Raw genomic sequence first — 18,726 nt, 5'->3', positions numbered from 1 at the left:
AAGGTCTTATGGATGTTTGCATATGCTGTTCCAGGAAGGAAGGGGACTCCTATTTGTAGGGCAGGTTCTCTCTCTCAACTCCAGAAACTCGACAGGGCGCCCTCTGCTGGCTCAGATGGACACCTGGCTCTAGTCGCACCCTCAGCTTACCAAGCTGGTTACTCCCCGGGACATCATCAGAACAGAGGCAGCAAGGGATAAGGAAAGGTGAGGTGGGATAAGAAACTGCCTAAAATATCCAACGTGAGGTGGCTCAGTTCTTCCTAGATTCCGTGACATCGTCGTCCGGCGAATTTGGCACAAATTCTGAGAATTTTCAGCTCATGACAAGACCACCATGGATGACCCCAGAAACATCTCTTGCCGGTTGGTGCGGCTCAGACACCGGGCGCCTCAGAAGTGACCTCCTCCAGGATGCCCTCCTGGGCTCCGCTCGGGTGGCAGAAAATGAGTGTGGAAGCTGGAGTCCTCTACGCTGCGATGCTGCAGTGTGCTGAAGCCCCTTTTCTGTAAGGGGTACTCGGTTTCATTTCAGGGTCCCGCAAAAGTGAGCAGTCCTTGACAGGCAAGCGCGCATGCGCATGCGCGCACACACGCACACGGAAACGCGCATGCGTGCAGCTTCAGACAGCGCCAACCCCCACCAGCTCCCCCACCCCCGCACTCACCATTTGCATCATGAGAATATTCTACGCCAGACACAGTGCATCTTCGGAAAACCATCTTATTCTCAGTCAACGTGCCGGTTTTGTCCGAGAAGATATACTGGATCTGCCCCAAGTCCTCCGTGATGTTCAGAGCCCGGCACTGCAGCTGGGAGTCGGTCTCCTCGTCGTACAGCTCCAGGTCCTGGTTGATGAAGTACACCTGGCACACTTTAACGATCTCGATGGAGACATAGAGCGAAATGGGGATCAGGACCTAGAAGACAGCAGGCACCCGGAGTGAGCGGCCGTGGGGCCCAGGACGCTGTGGAATCAGTCTGATCTACTGAAAAATGACTACAACCACAAGTAAACAGGGACTATACTGTACCTTTAAGAGCTTACATGGGTTGGCTTAGAGTCATTATTGGAAAAGTATTAGGATATTGGCAAAGTGTTTAAAGTAGGGCAGCCTACGGGGCCCCTGCGGAGCGGAAATCCACTACGGTGTCTGGAAGTATGGAGCCATGGCTTGGAGAGAAGCAAGCGTTTTCGTTACTAAGTTGTGCTTGAGAAAGGCTAGGAGAAGAGAGAGAGAAAGAGAAAAACACACGGCATAGTCAGAGTCCTCGTAAGCAAAGTCACCTCGTAGCATAGTGGCACCGGGTCCCCAGGTTCCTGGTGGCCCGGCCCTTGGCCGCAACAACCCCCACAGTCTTTTCAGAGGCCAGGTTCGTGTTGAAGGAGCGTTTCTGTGATGTGCGATAACAGAGCAGAGCAAAGAAGGCGCCACGAAAAATACTCAGTTACACTGTGACAACTGAAGAACAATCTCCATGAAATCAACACTGAATTGTTTCCTTGTTTCAGAGAATAACGCTATTGAATTGATGTTTCCGGGCTCAGAATATTATTCAGAGGAATGGGTGCTCCTGGTAATTTCAGTGTGTTAATGCTCCATGCATATTATAGGGCTACCTCTAGGCTCGAACAAAATTGGCAGTTATAACATGAAATATGTGAAATAGGTCAGACAGAAGAAGTGCTGTTACCTGCAGCACGATGATCTCATAACGTGGAATTGAAACAAAACCTGACTCTCAGAACCAGAGATCAGACTGGTGGTTGGCAGAGGCAGGGTGTGGGGTGCAGAATGGGTGGCGGGGGTCAGAAGGTACAAACACTCCCAGTTATAAGATACATCCGTCCTGGGGACCGAATGGTGACCGTAGTTGACAATACTGTACTGCGTATTTGACATTTGCTATGAGAATAGATCCTCCAAGTCCTCAACACACACACACACAAAATTATAACTATGGGAGGTGATGGATGTTAACTAAATTTATTGTGATCATTTTGCAATATGTACGAATATCAAATCATCGTGTTGCACCCCTGAGATGAATACACATACGACCTCTTGTGTCAATTGCACCTCAATGAAATTGGAAAAAGTGTTACAGGGAGAAAAGAATAACTTATTCTTATATTCAAATATTCTTCGAATAATGCACGTAGTCACCACCACAGTTTCAACCTCTTAGATGCCATTCTAGTTTCAATTTGTTTTTTCCATCAAAGTTTTTTTAAAAAGATTTTATTTATTTATTTTTAGACACAGGGGAAGGGAAGGAGAAAGAGAGGGAGAGAAACATCAATGTGTGGTTGCCTCTCATGTGGCCCCCACCAGGGGCCTGGCCTGCAACCCAGGCATGTGCCCTAACTGGGAATTGAACTGGCGACCCTTTGGTTCTCAGGCCGGCACTCAATCCATTGAGCCACACCAGCCAGGGCTTCGTCGAACTTTTTAAGAGAACAATAGGGAGGTGCATTGACACATGGAGTTCCAACAAAGCCCTGCTAATTTGGAAAGTTAAGTGAGGCTGTTTCCCAGGCAGAAGCACAGGTGACAGAAGACAAAGGTGGAGCAAATGCCCTGTGGTCACTGCATGTCCCAAGGAGGCTGGCTGTGACACTCCTCCTGGGGCACAGATGCTCAGTTAGTGACTGGGGGTCATGGAGGGAGCAGGTGAATGAACAATAATAACAGCAATCGTAACAACAGTAATAAACAATGCCGCCAAATGCCATGGGATAGTCTGACTCGCGAGCCCTGACACAGAAAAACCCCGTTGTTGGGAGAAACCGGTGGAATTGGAACGAAGTCTGGAGTTCAGTTCAGGCCAAAGGGCCAGAGCTGGTTTCTTCGTTCTGACAATGTGCTGCAGTGACATGTGCACATTAGGGAAAGTGGCGAGGGACCCGGGGGACCTCTTCATACTATTTTTTGCCACTTGTCTCTAAGTCTTAAAATTATTCCAGACTTGTAGATACAAAACAGTCACAGGGATGTAAAGTACAGCACAGGGAATAGAGCCAATAATATTGTAACAATGATGCACGGTGCCAAATGGGGACTGGAAATAATTAGGGGAAACTTTTTAAGTATCTGACTGTCCAAACTACTATGCCATATACCTGACACTAATATGAAATGCCAACTGTAATTGAAAGAAAATTCTAAAAATTTAGAAATTTTTTTAGAAGTAATTGAATGGAAAAACAAAACAATAAAAATGATCACAAATGCCCTGGCTGATGTGGTTCAGTGGATTGAGCGCCAGCCTGTGAACCAAAGGGTCGCCGGTTCGATTCCCAGTCAGGTCACGTGCCTGATTTGTGGGCCAGGTTCCTAGTAGGGGGCACGCAAGAGGCGACCACACATTGATGTTTCTCTCCCTCTCTCCCTCCCACCCTTCCCCTCTGTCTAAAAATAAATGAACACAATAAAAAAAAATAGATCACAACCAACCCCTCAAACCCTAAGCATCTTAAGAATAGCAAAGAAGAATTTGAACTTGAAAATCACCCAAGAAAACACCCTCTAGAAAAATTAGAAGTCAAGATAAAATGCAACGCGTTAGGAAAGCACATTTGCGACCGTTCCAAGGCAGAGAGTATAGGCAAGTCTCAGCAGGGTATGCTGACAGGATGCGGTTGCCAGCAAGGCCGCGCTGGCACCGCGGGGCATGTGGCACTGTTACCTGCAGAACTATGACCATGGTGAGAAATGAGTACACGGCGGCTGTGACGGGGGACAGGGAGCTGCCGTCAGACTCGGGGACTTCAAACAGGGCTTTCTTCTCTTGATACCGCTGGACCCACAGTCCGTGTCCTGCAGGACGTTCAAGAGAAATGTCATTTAGCCGATGGCAACATAAGAACACTGCAAAGTGCAAACTGAAGTGAAACTCGAAGACGAGGACTCGACATAGGTACACAGGGCCACAGGCACTTGCTTGTCAGCTAAGAAAGCAAAGCACATGGTACTGTTGGCACTTGCAAGCGGACAGCTGGGGGGCTCTGGGATGGGGTGCTCCCGCTCACATCCAGTTTCCCACTGTTGGCTCCGGATGCACCACCAGTCAGGACGCAGGAATCGGGAGGGCTGCTGGCAGCTGCCAGTGAGAACCTTCCAGAAAGGAATTTCCCCCGGGCAGCGGTGCATCACCAAATCCCAGCCTCCTCAGCAGGCTCTGAACACTGCCCATGACTGCCACTCCTTAGAGATTCAAAAGTCGTATATCTTAGACTCCAGGAAACCCAAGGCAATGCACGCTACTTCATGGACTGGTCCCACAGCTCTCTGGTGACAGGAGCCCTTACCCGTCCCGTATGCCTATGTCTGTCACCAGAGCGCCAAGGCCACATCAAACCCACATGCCTGGGCATAGTGGAGGTCATGCACCCCGAGGTCCGACACCCTTGCCTGGGAGGCGTTCCCAAGGCCAGGCGTGAGGCCGCCACGGGCTGCAGAGTCCTGGAGCCCACAGCCAACTAACTGCCAGCCCAGCGTTATCCTTGCCTCCAAGGAATTTTTCTCCTCTTTTAGTGGAATTCCCATTTAGTAGCATTTAGGTTTCCCCTGCTCCTACGACTCCTGGTTCATCACCAGGTTCTGGACACTCTCTGTCCACTGGACTCCTTATGACTCCAGTGGGCCATCCTTCTGCGCAGGAAGTTTCCAATGGGAAAAGTAGCACACGCGGCCAAGCCCACTCGTCTAGACGTCTCAACAGGGCCCTTGCTGGTGTAAACAGCTCCTGGATCTCGGCTGGTGACAGAGGTGCCCTTTAACTTCAGGGCATAGAAGTGTGTTAGGGCAGCCCCCTGCACTCAAGGGAGGCTGTCCCAAAGAGGAGACTTACCCACTGCCGACGTCAGAGACATGCAAATGAGCAGGACGACGCACCAGAGCACGTCACAGTTCATCTGCCTCTCCAGCTGGCTGCGCTTGTAGCGGGGCCCGCTGTTGTTCAGCAGCGCCTTGGTTTCGTGTCCTGTGGGGGAGGGGGAGGAGCGTGGGGAGTCAGCGGGTGGGGAGTGCGGGGGTGTGTGGCGCTGACGCCAGGCATCATGGGAATCGAAGTACAACGTTGGCGTCCAACAGTACTTATGGGACAGGCCTGGTCAAGAAAGCAGGGTATAAAAATCATGTGAAGTAAGTGGCAACCATGGAGCCACGTGGAGGGAGACAGGATGAGGGAGCATTTTTGGTTGGTCAAGATGTTATTAGATGTTGGGCTTCTTTCTCTTTCCTTTGTTTTCCACAATGGGTCTATGCTACTTTTTTCTTTTTTAAAGATTTGATTTATTTATTTTTAGATAGAGGGGAAGGGAGGGAGAAAGAGAGGGAGAGAAACATCAATGTGTGGTTACCTCTCAAGCGCCCCCTACTGGTGACCTGGCCAAGCAACCCAGGCATGTGCCCTGACTGGGAATTGAACCAGCGCCCCTTTGGTTCACAGGCCAGCACTCAATCCACTGAGCCACACCAGCCAGGGCTGCTACTTTTTTAATCAGAAAAAAATATAAAGAAGGAGCCATGCTCGAGAACACAGAGGACCATGTGGCGAGCCACGGCCGTCCCGGAGCAGGGGGCCTACCTGCGTAGATGACGATGCCCACAACGGCCTCTGTGTTCCTGATGGTGCAGCCTCGCAGCAGCAGGTTCTCCTTGTGCAGCCCGGCCTTCTTCCCGTTGTCGTGCACGCTGTTGAGGAATGGCTGTCACTCATCATTCAACGCCTCCACACGCCTCACATCCCGAGTAGCACGGCGTTGGGGAGGGAAGGCTGGACGCCGGGCTGGGAGGGGGAATGGGGACCCTGGAGGGGACCGCTTGCCTCAGGGGTTTCTACAAGAGCTAGCGTGGAGCTCGTGCTCACGGGTCACAGGGCTTCTAGAAGCATCTCCAGAGACTGATGTTTACTTTGCCGATGGGCTCTGGGAAATCTTAAAGGGATGTGTGTATTGGTCCCTGCCCAGGTTCCTTGACGCAGGGCTCCTGAAACGCTTGTAAACAGGGGTGCAAGGAAGAGCTTTTGTTCTCATGTTTGGTCTTGGATCCCAGTTTCCAGCACAGGGAGACTCAAACCCTCGTCATTTCCCGAGTGATAACAGCACCCGTGGCACCTCCTGTCCTAACGCTTGGGCTTTGATGCGGGTTGTTCCTGACGCAGAATACGGAACACCCTGGAAATTTCCTGGGTGTCGGGAGTGTCTTGTGTTCTAATCAGGTGACTCTGGGTGGGCTCGTGGGTGGGGGCTGCTCGGCAGAAAGACCTCCATGAAGCATTCGGGGGAGCTGGAGAGTGGGGGGCTCCCCGCCCCTCCCCATGCGCCTCGCCCTACACGTTGTCTCACTCTGGACGTTCATCAAAACCCTTTATCACATCCTTTTGTCAATCAGTAAACTGGTCTGTGAGCCACTCTGGCACATTAACTAAACCCAATGGGGAGGTCGTGGGGACCTCTGGTTGGTCAGAAGCACGGGGGACAAGCTGGGTTTGGGACTGGCACTGGCACTGGCGTCTCGGGTGGGGCGGCGTGTCAGACAGAGCCCCGAACCCATCAGGGCTGTGCCAACTCCAGGCAGACGGTATCAGGGCTGAGATCAATCGCAGGACACCCAGTCTGCATTGTGGAATGGCTTGGTGTGGGGAAGCCCCACAACGGAACCGGGTGTCAGGATTTCGTCTTGCTGTGACCTCAGGGACATGCCACGGCCAGAGAGGCAGGCCCGGGAACGTGGGGCTGATGGGTGAGCTGACGGTCAGCCCACCGCTGAGAACACCCCTGCTACTTGGTACCTGAGTCACAGACATGCACATATTCCTCTAGGAGGCAGAACGGGATGGGCGTCAGCGACCTTTTCTACATGCATCCCTTGTTCTTCTACAAAGTCGTAACGTTATCAGAAATGTTAATGCATTAAATTTGAAATGTCATAAATTCCATGAGACGATTTTCTAAATGTAGCTTCATGGTGATTTAGACTCAGAGGGACAGTCCGAGTTTAAACCACTGGACTTGCAACTCCTGCTCCTGGCCCACGAGGGATGGCCACATGGTCACCCTGCTGGACAGGGCCACGTGTGCTAGACCACACTGGGACAGGCAGAGCCCCAGGAGCCTGACGAACAGGTCACCGTGGAAGGCCTTGGAGACTTCTAAAATCAGAGCCCAGACTAACCTACACCAAGGGGACCCTTTCAAGAAGCCACCTTCTAGAACCTTCAGTGGATAGTCCTGGCTACCCCTCCCCCACACCACAGCCCCAGTGCCTCTGCTGTGTGTCTTTAAAAACATTTTATTTATTTGTAGAGAGAGGGGAAGTGAAGGAGAAAGAGAGGGAGAGAAACATCAATGTGTGGTTGCCTCTTGCACGCCCCCTACTGGGGACCTGATTTGAAACCCAGGCATGTGCCCTGACTGGGAATCGAACCAGCGACCCTTGGGTTCACAGGCCGGTGCCTAATCCACTGAGCCACACCAGCCAGAGCTCTTCTGTGGTCCGTGAAGCTCACCAGCTCCCTGCATGGTGCCATTGGTCTGGGCCCCAGAGCAGATCTGGGGACAGGCCCTTCCTGTTACATCCAGTGCCTGGTCACCGGCACGGGGGCAGGTTTGACTCTCAGCCTCAGACACAATGTGTGTTCTTCACAAACAGGGACACGAGTGCAGAGGAGAGGCTAAAGTCAAGGCCAGAAGGCTGCTGTGGACGTGTCCTCTGCAAGCCTGCCATGTAGGCATTCCTTCACGTTCATTCCTCTGTGGAAGGCACGCAAAGGACCATGCAGGAGGTCCCCTCTCAACACCATTAACGACCACCCTTGGCAAGTCCGGACAGAGTCAGAATTCGCTTGCAAACGACATTCAAGCCCGAGCACCTCATGGCCGGCGAAAAGCATCGAGAGACCAGCCCGTGTGATGCTGGACTTGAGACCCTGTGCCTTTGTCTGGAGTGCCAGACGGTCCGCCCCCACAGCTCTCTCTGGGTGTGACAACCGGACGTGAAAATTACTTCTCAGGGGCAGATAATTATTTCTCCGTGACAACCAGACCTGGAAATTATTTCTTAGTAAAGGACACATCCTCTCCATCAACGTTCCAGTCATGCACACTCGGAACAAGAGACGCACCCGATAGAAACTAGGAAGCTATTATGTTAAGTGTTAAGCTGTCTTCGATATGACACGTCTACATGATTGCCATGATTCTTATTCAGACTGCGTCACACCGGAACTCAGCGCCGGCAGGGGTGTCAGCCTCGGTGAGGGGGATAGGCTGCAGCTGCCAGGGGACAGATCCACACTGTTCCCAGGGTCACAGCCCTGAGGGACAGGCCCTGTGTCAGAGGCAGAAGGGAAGGAACCCGAGCCCCAGCAGCACGGCTGAGGAACTGAGGCACCCAGTAGGTGCTTGGCACCTGCCCATGACCTTGAACTTGTGTCAGGAGAGTCCCGCTGAGGGCCCAGACCAAGCAGGTGCGAGCGCGAGCAGATTCCAGAAAGATCCACAGGAGAGTATAACGCCATTGAGCTGCCTACCCCTTTCTTACGGGTTCACCTGTGTCTACCACGCAGAGTCCCCTATGTTAACATTGAACTCCCGGTAGCTCAGTATATAACTGTATCTGCAGTTAAGTCTTTGAAGAGATAATTAGCTTAAAATGAGGTCAATGAATGGGCCCTGATTTTATATGACTGGGGTCCTTATACGAAGGAGAAAGTTGGACACAGAGGCAGACAAGCATAGAGGTCATGACGATGTGAAGACACAGGGAGAAGACGGCCGTCTACAAACCGAGGAGAGAGGCCTCAGGAGACACCTGTCCTGCTGACACCTTGACCTTGGACTTCCAGCCTCCCGAACCGAGACAATAAATTTCTGTGGTCTGAGCTGCTCGGTCTACGGTCAGCCTGAGCAAGCGGGTACAACCCTTCACGTTTCACCCAAGCCACTGAGCGGCCTCTGGACGCCTCAGACCAGTCCCATCTAAATCAAGACTGTCCAGAAGCACAGCGCCATGACAGGGCTCTCTGGGGACATGTCCTGGCCACTGGCAAATGCCACACGCAGGCCCACGGGCAAGTGGTGGAGTTGGGCTGACCCAGGGCAGCGGCCGGGATGTTCTATCTCGGGGATGCTCAGTCTCCCCGGCGGCAGCTGCTCTTGGTGACGGGTCCTGCACGCCGGCACTTGTCTGTCTGAGTCCTGGCATGCGTAGGTGCTGATAGGAGCGGGCGGGAGCAAGGCATCAGTTTAAACACGAGGTGCAAGGTGTGCTCACTGCTGCCGGGTCCCCTCCAGGGCCACGGGCTGCACAGCCTGCAGCCGACCCTCTCTCTGGCGGTCACGTTGCCCCAGCACCCAGAGACCTGGGTGGGCTCTACTGCCCCATCCCCCCAGTCACTGGGACCGGCCTCCTTGGGGTCCTTCTGACCCCTCCTCCCTCGGTTTGATATCAAACAGCAGTCCTCAATCTTCCCCTCCTCTTGGGCTCTCTCTGAGTCTTCCTCCTCCTCTTCGCTCTTTCCGTGCGGAACTGACCTCGTTGGGGCTCCTTGTGGCTAACCACCTGCCACACACCCTTCGCTGGCCCTGAAGCCACCAGCCTCATCCCTCCTGCCATGTGAACGTCTCATTCTCCCGGGAGCATCCTGTGTGAGCTGCTCACTTCCTGCGGGGTGGCGCCTCTGGCCCCTCTGCGGGCTTTTGGCTCCAGCCACCGCGCACTGCGTGGCCTGCTCCCCTCCCCGCCCTGGGCCCAGTGCAGCCCACCCTGTCCTCTCTGCCTGGGGGAGCCCGGCCATGCGCCTGGGCTCCCGTTCCCATGTGTCAGGGAGACAGATGCCCTGGGCCCGGCCCCCGGGGCCTGCGGCCAGGACTCCGCAGTGTCCTTTGTCCTTCCTTGTCCTGGATTGTCGCTACACCTCCTCACGTCTTGGCTCCGCTTCGAACCCCAATGCTGAATGTGCCTGTAAATCAGAGGCGTGAACTCACGCGCAGAGCTCCGAGAAACAGCGCCTCCATGCGTCTGTGCCTGGACCGCTCCGCAGCGCACGCATCCGCTCAGGCCCTGGGGCAGGGCAGCAGCAGGGCAGAGGCCCGCTGTCTCCAGACTCGACAGCCGAGCCTGGGAGCACTGGCCCACCGTCACCCAAGGGGCGGAGCTGTGGTCGGGCTGGTCCAAACTCCGCCCCTGAGGTTTTGCTCACACCTCTCATCTGTTCTCTGCGAGAAGCCCCGTGACTCACAGACACTCCCCGTTCTTCCCCATGTTATCTTGGCCCCCCCATTCTTAATTTATTATTATTATTATTATTGAAATTTCAACTGCACGCGAACACAGAATAGAATAAGTACCTGCCATCGACCACAGCCTGGCTTCAACAAGTACCAACCTGTGCCCCTAATCCACCATTTGTGTCTTTCTGATTTGCAGCAAAGGGCTGGATGATTGGACCTACTATGTGTTGTAGTTTTTGTTCACTCATTTATTTTCTTCTAACTAGGATAAAATAAACATGAAGGCAGGACTTTTTGTCTACTCCGTGCACTGCGTTATCTCTCGGAGCCTTGAACAGAGCTGAGCACACAGTAGGTGCTCAATAAATGCTTATTCAGTGACTGTGTGGATGGCTGGATGGCTGGATGGGTAGATGAATACATGAATGAGTGAACTTCCACTCAGGCTCGAGTGTGGCCGCTGTGTTTTCACACAGGGGGGGGGGGGGCGCGTGTGGTCTGCCTGGCCACCCTGCCCCCACCCCTTCCCAGGGCTGCGGAGGGAGCGAGGCCCCACCTCCCCACTGCAGGCCCTTTGGTTCGTTTCTAGTGTTGACAGGATCTTACCAACGAGTCCCGTGAGCCACCAAGGTGCACAGGTGCTGGGCACCGTTCCCAAAGGGCTACAGACATGGTGCAGAATAGCAAATGCTTATTTTAGAACTGTGTGTGTGCAAACAGGTGACCCTTGAACAACACGGATTGGAAATGTGTGAGTTCACTTATAATAAGTGGATTTTTTTCAGTAAATACTGTAAATTTATTTCATCTGTATGATTTTCTTACAGCACTGTTCTTCTCCAGCTAGCTGTATTGGAAGAATGCAGTATATTAACTCATATAATGTACAACATAGGTGTCGATCTGCTGTGTATGTTATGGGTAAGGCTTCTGGCCAACAGCTGGTTATTACTGGTTAAGTTTTGGGGGAGTGGAAGTTATACGAGGGTTTTTGATTACATGGGGGTGGTCAGCGCCCCTAACCCTGCGTTGTTCAAGGTCAAGTGTGGGCTCTATGGAGCATCTGTCAGACAGAAGGACAAGCTCAGGCTGACGGATGATACTCACATGCACCCACGGAACCTGCTGAGGTCGTTGTTCGGCTTCTCACACTCGATGACGCTGGTGAAGTTCAAGGGGTTGAACTCGGAGACCTAAAATGACAGCACGGACATGTCAGAGAAATTGGAGCTCAGACTGCTCCGTCCCAAGGCCCTTGCCTTTCTGGGGTGCACCCCTGTCAGGGGAACCCCATATGGGAGATTCTGCTCAGTGCCTGCACCTCCATTTTTAAGAAAGATTTTGTTTATTTAGTTTTTAGAGAGAGGGAAAGGGAGGGAGCAAAAGAGGGAGAGAAACATCAATGTGCGAGAGATACATGGACTGGTTGGCTCTCATGTGCCCCCTACTGGGGACCTGGCCTACAACCCTGGCACGTGTCCTGACTGGGAATTGAACCTGCGACCTTTTGGTTCTCAGGCCAGTGCTCAATCCACTGAGCCACACCAGCCAGGGCTGCACCTCTGCTTTTATTGGGAATGATAGCTCATCACTGGAGAGTACAACTGCTGCGTGAGTGAGCCGCACAGCTCAGAGCATGATGCAAACCAAGGGATCCCGAGGTCTTGGAGCAAAGGAAGCCGCTAGTGACAGGAAGGGGTGGCAGCATTTTGGGGGGGATAGATCAGGGTCTCCCCATTTCCTACTGGAGAAGCAAATTCCACCCAGAAAACAAACTTATCGTGAGGCATTTCTTCAGGGTGCGCTAAAAAGGTCTTCACAGGTCTTGGATGTAAAACATTTAAATTGCCAGTGGTTATGCCAGCAACTTCTGTATTCTTCTGCTCAATGGAAAAAAAATGAGCAAAGAAAGCCTTTCATTTAGCATCCAGCCGTTGACAGATATGACAGGTAAAGAAGAGATGAGGGGTGGAGAAAGGGGCAGGGGGGGGGGAGGAGGAGGAGAGAGGAGGATGGACGGGGCAGAAGCCTTTAGTTCAGAGGAAAGGGTTTTTAAGTCAGCTCCCTTTGATCAAGCGCATCAGTCTTCTCTCCATCCAGTGTCGCAGCACGGGGAAAAGTGCAACCGTCTTTGTTCATAAGAGCTTATCCCAGAAAAAGTGTGAGTGATTAAACATCATAGAACTGGCATCAATATGGGTGACCCCACCCCAGGTCGAGACCACTCGCTCTACCGGGAGAGTGTGCTCCTCTGGGCAGAGTATAGCTGTTGCGGGAATTAGTCAGAAGTCACTTCGAACCGTTTTCTGGGGGGGGGCATGGTGTTAGCTCAATTCAATAGCTGGAATTGCAGTGCCATTTTAAAAGGCTCTTCTTGGATTTTATTTTAATTAATTAATTTGTTCGTTTGTTTATTTATCTAGAGGGGAAGGGAGGCAGAAAGAGAGGGAGAGAAACATCAATGTGTGGTTGCCTCTCAGGCGCCCGGACTGGGGACCTGGCCCGAATCCCCGACATGTACCCTGAGTGGGAATCGAACCGGCGACCCTTTGGTTCGCAGGCCCATGCTCAATTCACTGAGCCACATCAGCCAGGACATATTTAATTTTGTTTTTAATCTTTGCCTGAGGTTATGCTTTATTGATTTTAGAGAGAGGGGAAGGGAGAGAGAGGGAAAAGAGGAGAGATGAAGAAAGAAACATCGATGTGAGAAAGAAACATTGACCAGTTGTGTGTTGTATATGCCCTGATCAGGGATCGAACCCACGACCCTTTGGTACTCAGGGTGGCTCTTCTTGAATTTTAATTAGCCATCCGATCCTCTGTCCTTGGACTGCAGTGGCCTCCCCGGCTCTTCCCACGGCGAGGCTCTGCTTGGAGCTGCCCTGGGTTTATTGGGAGCTGTGCGGATGGATGAGCCTGGAGCCAGCTGGCCGCTGTCTGCCCGACAGATAGCGGGTCTAGGACGGCCGTCAACAAAGCGAGTTCCCGAGCACACCAGAGTTGTTCTTGGCAGACCAGGAGGGGAGCCAGACCTCGATCCATCTCTGTTTATTGTTCTTTCTGAGAAAAATGCAGTGCGGATGGCTGAGAGGCGGTAGGACATTCCGTCTCTGGGACTGGAGTGCCGCACAGGCTTCGGCGTGCTACTGGCAACCACGCTCCTCGGGGTCACATGGCCGTGCCGGGGGGTGGGGTGGGGGATGCCTGGCTTCACCTGCCTCCTCTGGAACTGGGGAGGCTTTTGAGGGTTTTTGGAACTGGAGGCATCTTTAGGGCTGGGTTGAGCTGCGTTCCCCCACCGGCACCCCCAGAGTTCATCTGTTGATATCCTAACCCCCAAATGTAGTCTGCCTGGTGTCCTTGTAAGAAAAGGATGTCTGGACACTCGCAGAGGGACGACTGTGAGAAGAAAAAGAGAGAAGACAGCCGTCTGCAAGCCAAGGAAAGAGGCCTCCGAAGGAAGCCACCCTGCCGATGTCTTGACCTTGAACTCCCACCCTCCAGCACGGTGGGGAAATGAGCCTCCAAGGTTAAGCGTCCCCATCTGTGGTGTTTTGTTATGGGAGTTTGAGCAACTGACACATCAGCCGCCTCTGAGTTTTTTTATTTGAAAGGTTTTCCCTGCTGGGGCACCTCTTTTGAATGAGAAAGGTCTACCCGTATCAATTGTTTCGGACTTACTTGGCAATGCGGTAACACTCCCACGTACGAAATGGGTTTAGTTAGCCCCCTGTCCACTCGGCTCCCTGTCTCCTGCACCCTAAAGTGGCTTCAAGGTCAGGACTTTGTCCTTCAACAGCCAACCCTGCCTCCTGCAGCCTGGACACAGTTAGAGGGTCCAGTGCAGCATTCTCTTCTGAGCATGCCAGCTCCAGGGATTTTATTTTATGTTATTTTTTATCCTCACCCGAGGATATGCTTATTGCTTAAAGAGAGAGGTAGGGGGAAAGAAACATCAGTGTGAGAGAAACATTGATCAGTTGCCTTTTGTACACTGGGGACTAAACCCACAACCCAGGCATGTGCCCTTACTGGGAATCGAACCCGCAACCCTTTGGTTTACAGATTGACACTCTAACCAACTGAGCCACACCGGCCAGGACCAAGTCCACTGATTTTACAGCAGATACACAGTTGGGGAAGATAAAAAGTTATGGAGAGGATGGTGGTGATGGCTGTACAACAATAAAATCAACACCACAGAACCCTAAGCTTAAAAATGGTTAAAATGGTATGCACATTTTACTACAATAAAAAAAAACAAGCGAAAGAAAGCAGGCATAAGCACACAGTGAGAACGGGATGTGAGGACAGTGATTAATCACCAAGGATAACGCAGCCCAGAATCCCGGTACCTCCCAGCACGATCTCAAAGTGCCTCGTGAGTGAGTAATTCCTTTTTTCCTTTTATTACCCCGAGTTATGTAATTATAGAAGCACAATTGCATACCTACACCAGTGACTCGCTGTAACGAAGATAAATAAGAATTTCTATTGGGAAAAGTTTTGTTTCTCAAATCCCGAGATTTAACTAGTTATTCCCCTTACAGCTATTTCTTCTAGCAATAAGTTACCTATGCACCAGTTACTACTAATTATTTATAGTAATAACTCATTGTGCTGGAAAAAAGATGTTGGAGATGAAAAACATGTTTTCTTTGGCTACCGGGCATCACGGAGCCTGAGAGAGGGGGAAGAAGGGGGAAAGAGGAGAGAAACATGGATGTGAGACAGAAACATCAGCTGGTTGTCTCTCATATTCTCCACAACCAAGGACATAACCCCCAACCCAGGCATGTGCCCTGACAGGGAATCGAACCCGAGACCTTTCACTTTGCAGGACGATGTCCAACCCACTGAGCCACACTGGTCAGAGCCCAAGAAGTGAGAGGCTGTGCTAGGAATGTGCTTCCACTTCCTGACTCCAGTTAGTTACTACTTATCTCCAGTTATCTCTGGGGAAGCAGATGCCGTGGGACCACAGGTTGTTATTTCTCTGAAAAAAATAGAAGGCTGCACTTGGGAAAAATGTTTTTCAGCTTCCTGCCTTCACTCACTGAGATGATCGCGCATTAACAGGAAAAGAGGACGCTATGTTAAATAAGCCAGAAAGTATAATCAATTCTACAGAAATTTCCAAAGAAACTTAAAAATGTCTTAAGGTTTTCATGTTTCCCAGAACAAGTCAGTGCATTCTGGCTGGACTGTCGGTACCCCTCCCACTTTCAGCAACCTAGGGGGGGCGTGGTTAGCACAGTCACCCCAAGTGGAGTCAGCCCCAGGAGCCCTGGAAGTTAGTCCTGGTTCTTCTAGTTAACAAACGTGAGTCTTCGGCAAGGGAAGAGGGGGCACTTGAACTTGAATCTCTCAGGTCTGCGGAGCCCTGTGAACCCACAATTCCACAGCTCACGGGGCAAGAGTGGCCGACGACTCGGAGCTGGGACACCCTCACTCCAGAGCACGCGTGTCCCCAGGATTAAAATGTTCATCCTTCCTGCTGCTCTACTCCAGGTGTTTCTCCAACTTTGGTGGATGAAATGTTATATGACCTTCATGGGCAGGAAGAAAGAGGACAGGTGGGGACACCCTGGGGAGCCCCTGGCCCCTATCCTTGGACTTGCACTCCCGCTACAAAATGCAGCAGCCCAGAGCCCTGCAAGCTGAGTCCCTTTGGTGGGTGTCCCGTCCTTCCTTCGTCCACGCATGCCCAGCTCCGCCTCGTCTGCACTTGGCAACCCCTCCTCGGGGACGGGTAGAACAGGTACGCGCGCAGGTGCTGCGCCCCCTGCCGACCACACTGGGAGGTGCAGTGTGTGGTTCTGCGGTGCCCAGGCTGGTGTGTCTGAATGAACGCCTGACTCACGGGGAAGATTCCGTGACCCGTCTCGCATTTTGCTTTCGCATCACACGAATTACTAGTACGTATTCATTCAGGTCAAAAGCACGCCTCCTCCATCCCCCAAACAAGCAGGGATGCAGTGATGTCTGAAAGGGCATTTACAACCCGTTAAAGCAGACACCATTATTTTTTTAATCATAAAAAAAGCAAAATAAAACAGTGGACCTTGGCTTTGCAGACGAGATAAGCAGGTGCTGCCCTCCACGTGGAGGTTCGGACCACATCCCTGGGCCGGTGAGAGAAGGCGCGAAGCCCAACAGTGCCCGCCCATCATCCGCAACGCGACATGGGAAATGCGCGCGCTCCTCCCTCCCGCACCCGTCACATCTGAAAATGCTCTTTTCCTTGCCTGTCCAGATGTCCCTGGTCACAGGGCACTTGGAGTTCCCCCCACCTGCAGCCCAAGGTCATCACCCCGCCCACGCACTGGCCCCGGGAGGCGGACTGTCTCGCAGCAGCGGGGGTGCGTTTCCACTCCGCTCCCAGCGCGATTCTGGCCACGTGGGCAGCCACGGAGAGGCGCACACTTTCCCACCTGCTTCCTTTGCTCCCCTCTCCCACCCCAGTCCACCTGGCTTAGCGCCCCCTGCATGTCAGGTTGTGACAGCCCCTGGCCTAGGGACAGGCAGCGGCCCCCCCCCCCCCCGCTGCCCTGGGCCTGCAGGGCCCTCACGCACCCACTGCTGGCCGCAGTGACCCGGTCGCTCTGCACTATACCTCAGATTCCCGGGGACCAGCCCAGAAGCCCCAGGGCCGAGGGGTGCTCATTTCCCAACGACCTCGCGTATCCTGAGGGAGGGTCCCAGAGCTCCTGCTTGCTGCACCCCTCACCTGCTGATGGGACTGCCACGGGGCCACAAGGGCTTCTCTGACGTTCCAGAAAGCACAGTCCCTCCTTTACCAGGTAGGCACATCCCGCGTGGTGGCGCAGTAAAATGATTTCCTCATTTACTAAGGAAATATCTAGCTGCACATTTATAGACACAGGGTGAACAATATCTGAATTGACTTAGGCAAAGCATTGAACCCCGATGAATTGAAATAGTTACCTCAAGGCTCATTTTGCATTTTCAGTCCAATTTGCATTTACTACATGCCTGTGGGAAGTCAGAACCTCAGACGGGGAAGCGGTGAGCCAGCCAATGGATGCATGGACACGTGCAGTTACTTACTTACTGCAAACGCTGTGTCTCCAAATCGATACTTTTGATTAGTTAACCTGAATGGGAAAGACACTGTCTGGTCCACCAGTGGTCCCTGGCTCAGAGTATTTATTAGATAAATAAAAGCCCGAGTGGAGGTTCAGGCACTTTGATACTAGTGCCGGGAAATGCCACACTGTGCAAGAAACCTTAAGTCAAAGTATCTTTTCTCCAATCGGTTCCATGGATACAGTGAGACACTGGGAGTTTACGCCCAGTACAAACAGAGCTAAGAGAGAAGTGGTTACAAAAGGAATTTAAGTAACTCTTTTTTTAAAGATTTTATTTTACTTATTTTTAGAGAGCGAAGGGAGGGAGAAAGAGAGAGAGAGAGAGAGAGAGAGAGAGAGAGAGAGATCAATGTGCAGTTGCTGGGGGCCATGGCCTGCAACCCAGGCATGTACCCTGATGGGGAATCGAATCTGTGATGCTTTGGTTTGCAGCCTGAGCTCAGTCCACTGAGCTACACGGGCCAGGGCTTAAGTAACTCTTTAATCTGCAGTTGCAGTAGGCATGGCTGTATTCCTTAGCCTGCAGCAGGCTAGGGCAAAGTCTGGGTTGTGCATCATACAGCATGGGACAGAGGGTAGCTCCCTCTCATGCTGTCACCATCTCCAGAGAGACAAAGTGACAGAGACCACCGGACGGGTGTCAGGGCCCCGGAGAGCCTTACAGGAGGCATCTGGAAGCTCCATCACGCCTTTGACAGCTCAGAGGGGAAACTGAGCAGAGGGTGTCTGGGGTGCTACCTTCCTTTCCTAGTTGCAAACCTGCCTGTCCTGAGCACGGGCATCATCAGAGATCAAGTAGATCAAGTAGAACTGTGGTTGTCTGACGGCAGAAAAGCCAACCTTTCTCTCATGAAATCAGACCTGAAAATGAAAAAGCTCCCCCCCTTTCCCTGCCTTCTCATCCTTTGTTCCCCTGCCTTCTTGCTGTTTCAGCCAAAAAGCTTCGAGGCTTTAGTTCGGATGACGGACGGCAAAACTATTGAAAGGCTCTGAGTGTGCAAGGTTTGAGCTTGAATTCAGCTTGAATTCGCAAAATCAAACGCCGTTGCTTCCCTCCGGGCGCCCAGTGCTTGGCGCCACCTTCACGGGCTGTGTGGCTGCCCGCTGGCCCCGAGTTCCCTTTGATCGGATGTGCGAGAGAACCTGGCTGCGCGCTCAGAGACGCCAGGCAGCGAGAGCTGTTTTACAGAAAACCGACTTCAAAACCGAAGTGAGGGCTGGTCTTGAAAATAGCCTCTTAAAAGGGTTTGTACTTCATGCAACTCGGTGCCGAGTGTCCACAGCACGGAGTGAAGCTGCAGCAGCCGCCAGGTTCCGTCTGTGCCAGCCTGTCCGGTTCATGGCCATGAGCCACCTCGTTCCTCCTCCCC

General features: G+C 52.4%; 1 protein-coding gene across 1 annotated transcript in view; it reads right to left on the bottom strand.

Moving 5' to 3' along the window:
* Positions 1 to 18,726, bottom strand: part of ATP10A (ATPase phospholipid transporting 10A (putative)) — a 102,741-nt gene that overhangs the window by 29,642 nt on the left and 54,373 nt on the right. The window contains 5 exon segments of the mRNA XM_028503657.2: positions 669 to 921; positions 3,692 to 3,822; positions 4,856 to 4,987; positions 5,594 to 5,700; positions 11,349 to 11,434. Of these exon segments, the coding sequence (XP_028359458.1) occupies positions 669 to 921; positions 3,692 to 3,822; positions 4,856 to 4,987; positions 5,594 to 5,700; positions 11,349 to 11,434 (709 nt within the window).

Source organism: Phyllostomus discolor, chromosome 12 (assembly GCF_004126475.2).
Source record: "Phyllostomus discolor isolate MPI-MPIP mPhyDis1 chromosome 12, mPhyDis1.pri.v3, whole genome shotgun sequence".
NCBI classification, from domain to species: domain Eukaryota; kingdom Metazoa; phylum Chordata; class Mammalia; order Chiroptera; family Phyllostomidae; genus Phyllostomus; species Phyllostomus discolor.
The sequence above is the reverse complement of the archived record's forward strand: the minus strand, read 5'-3'. Positions and strand labels throughout refer to the sequence as shown.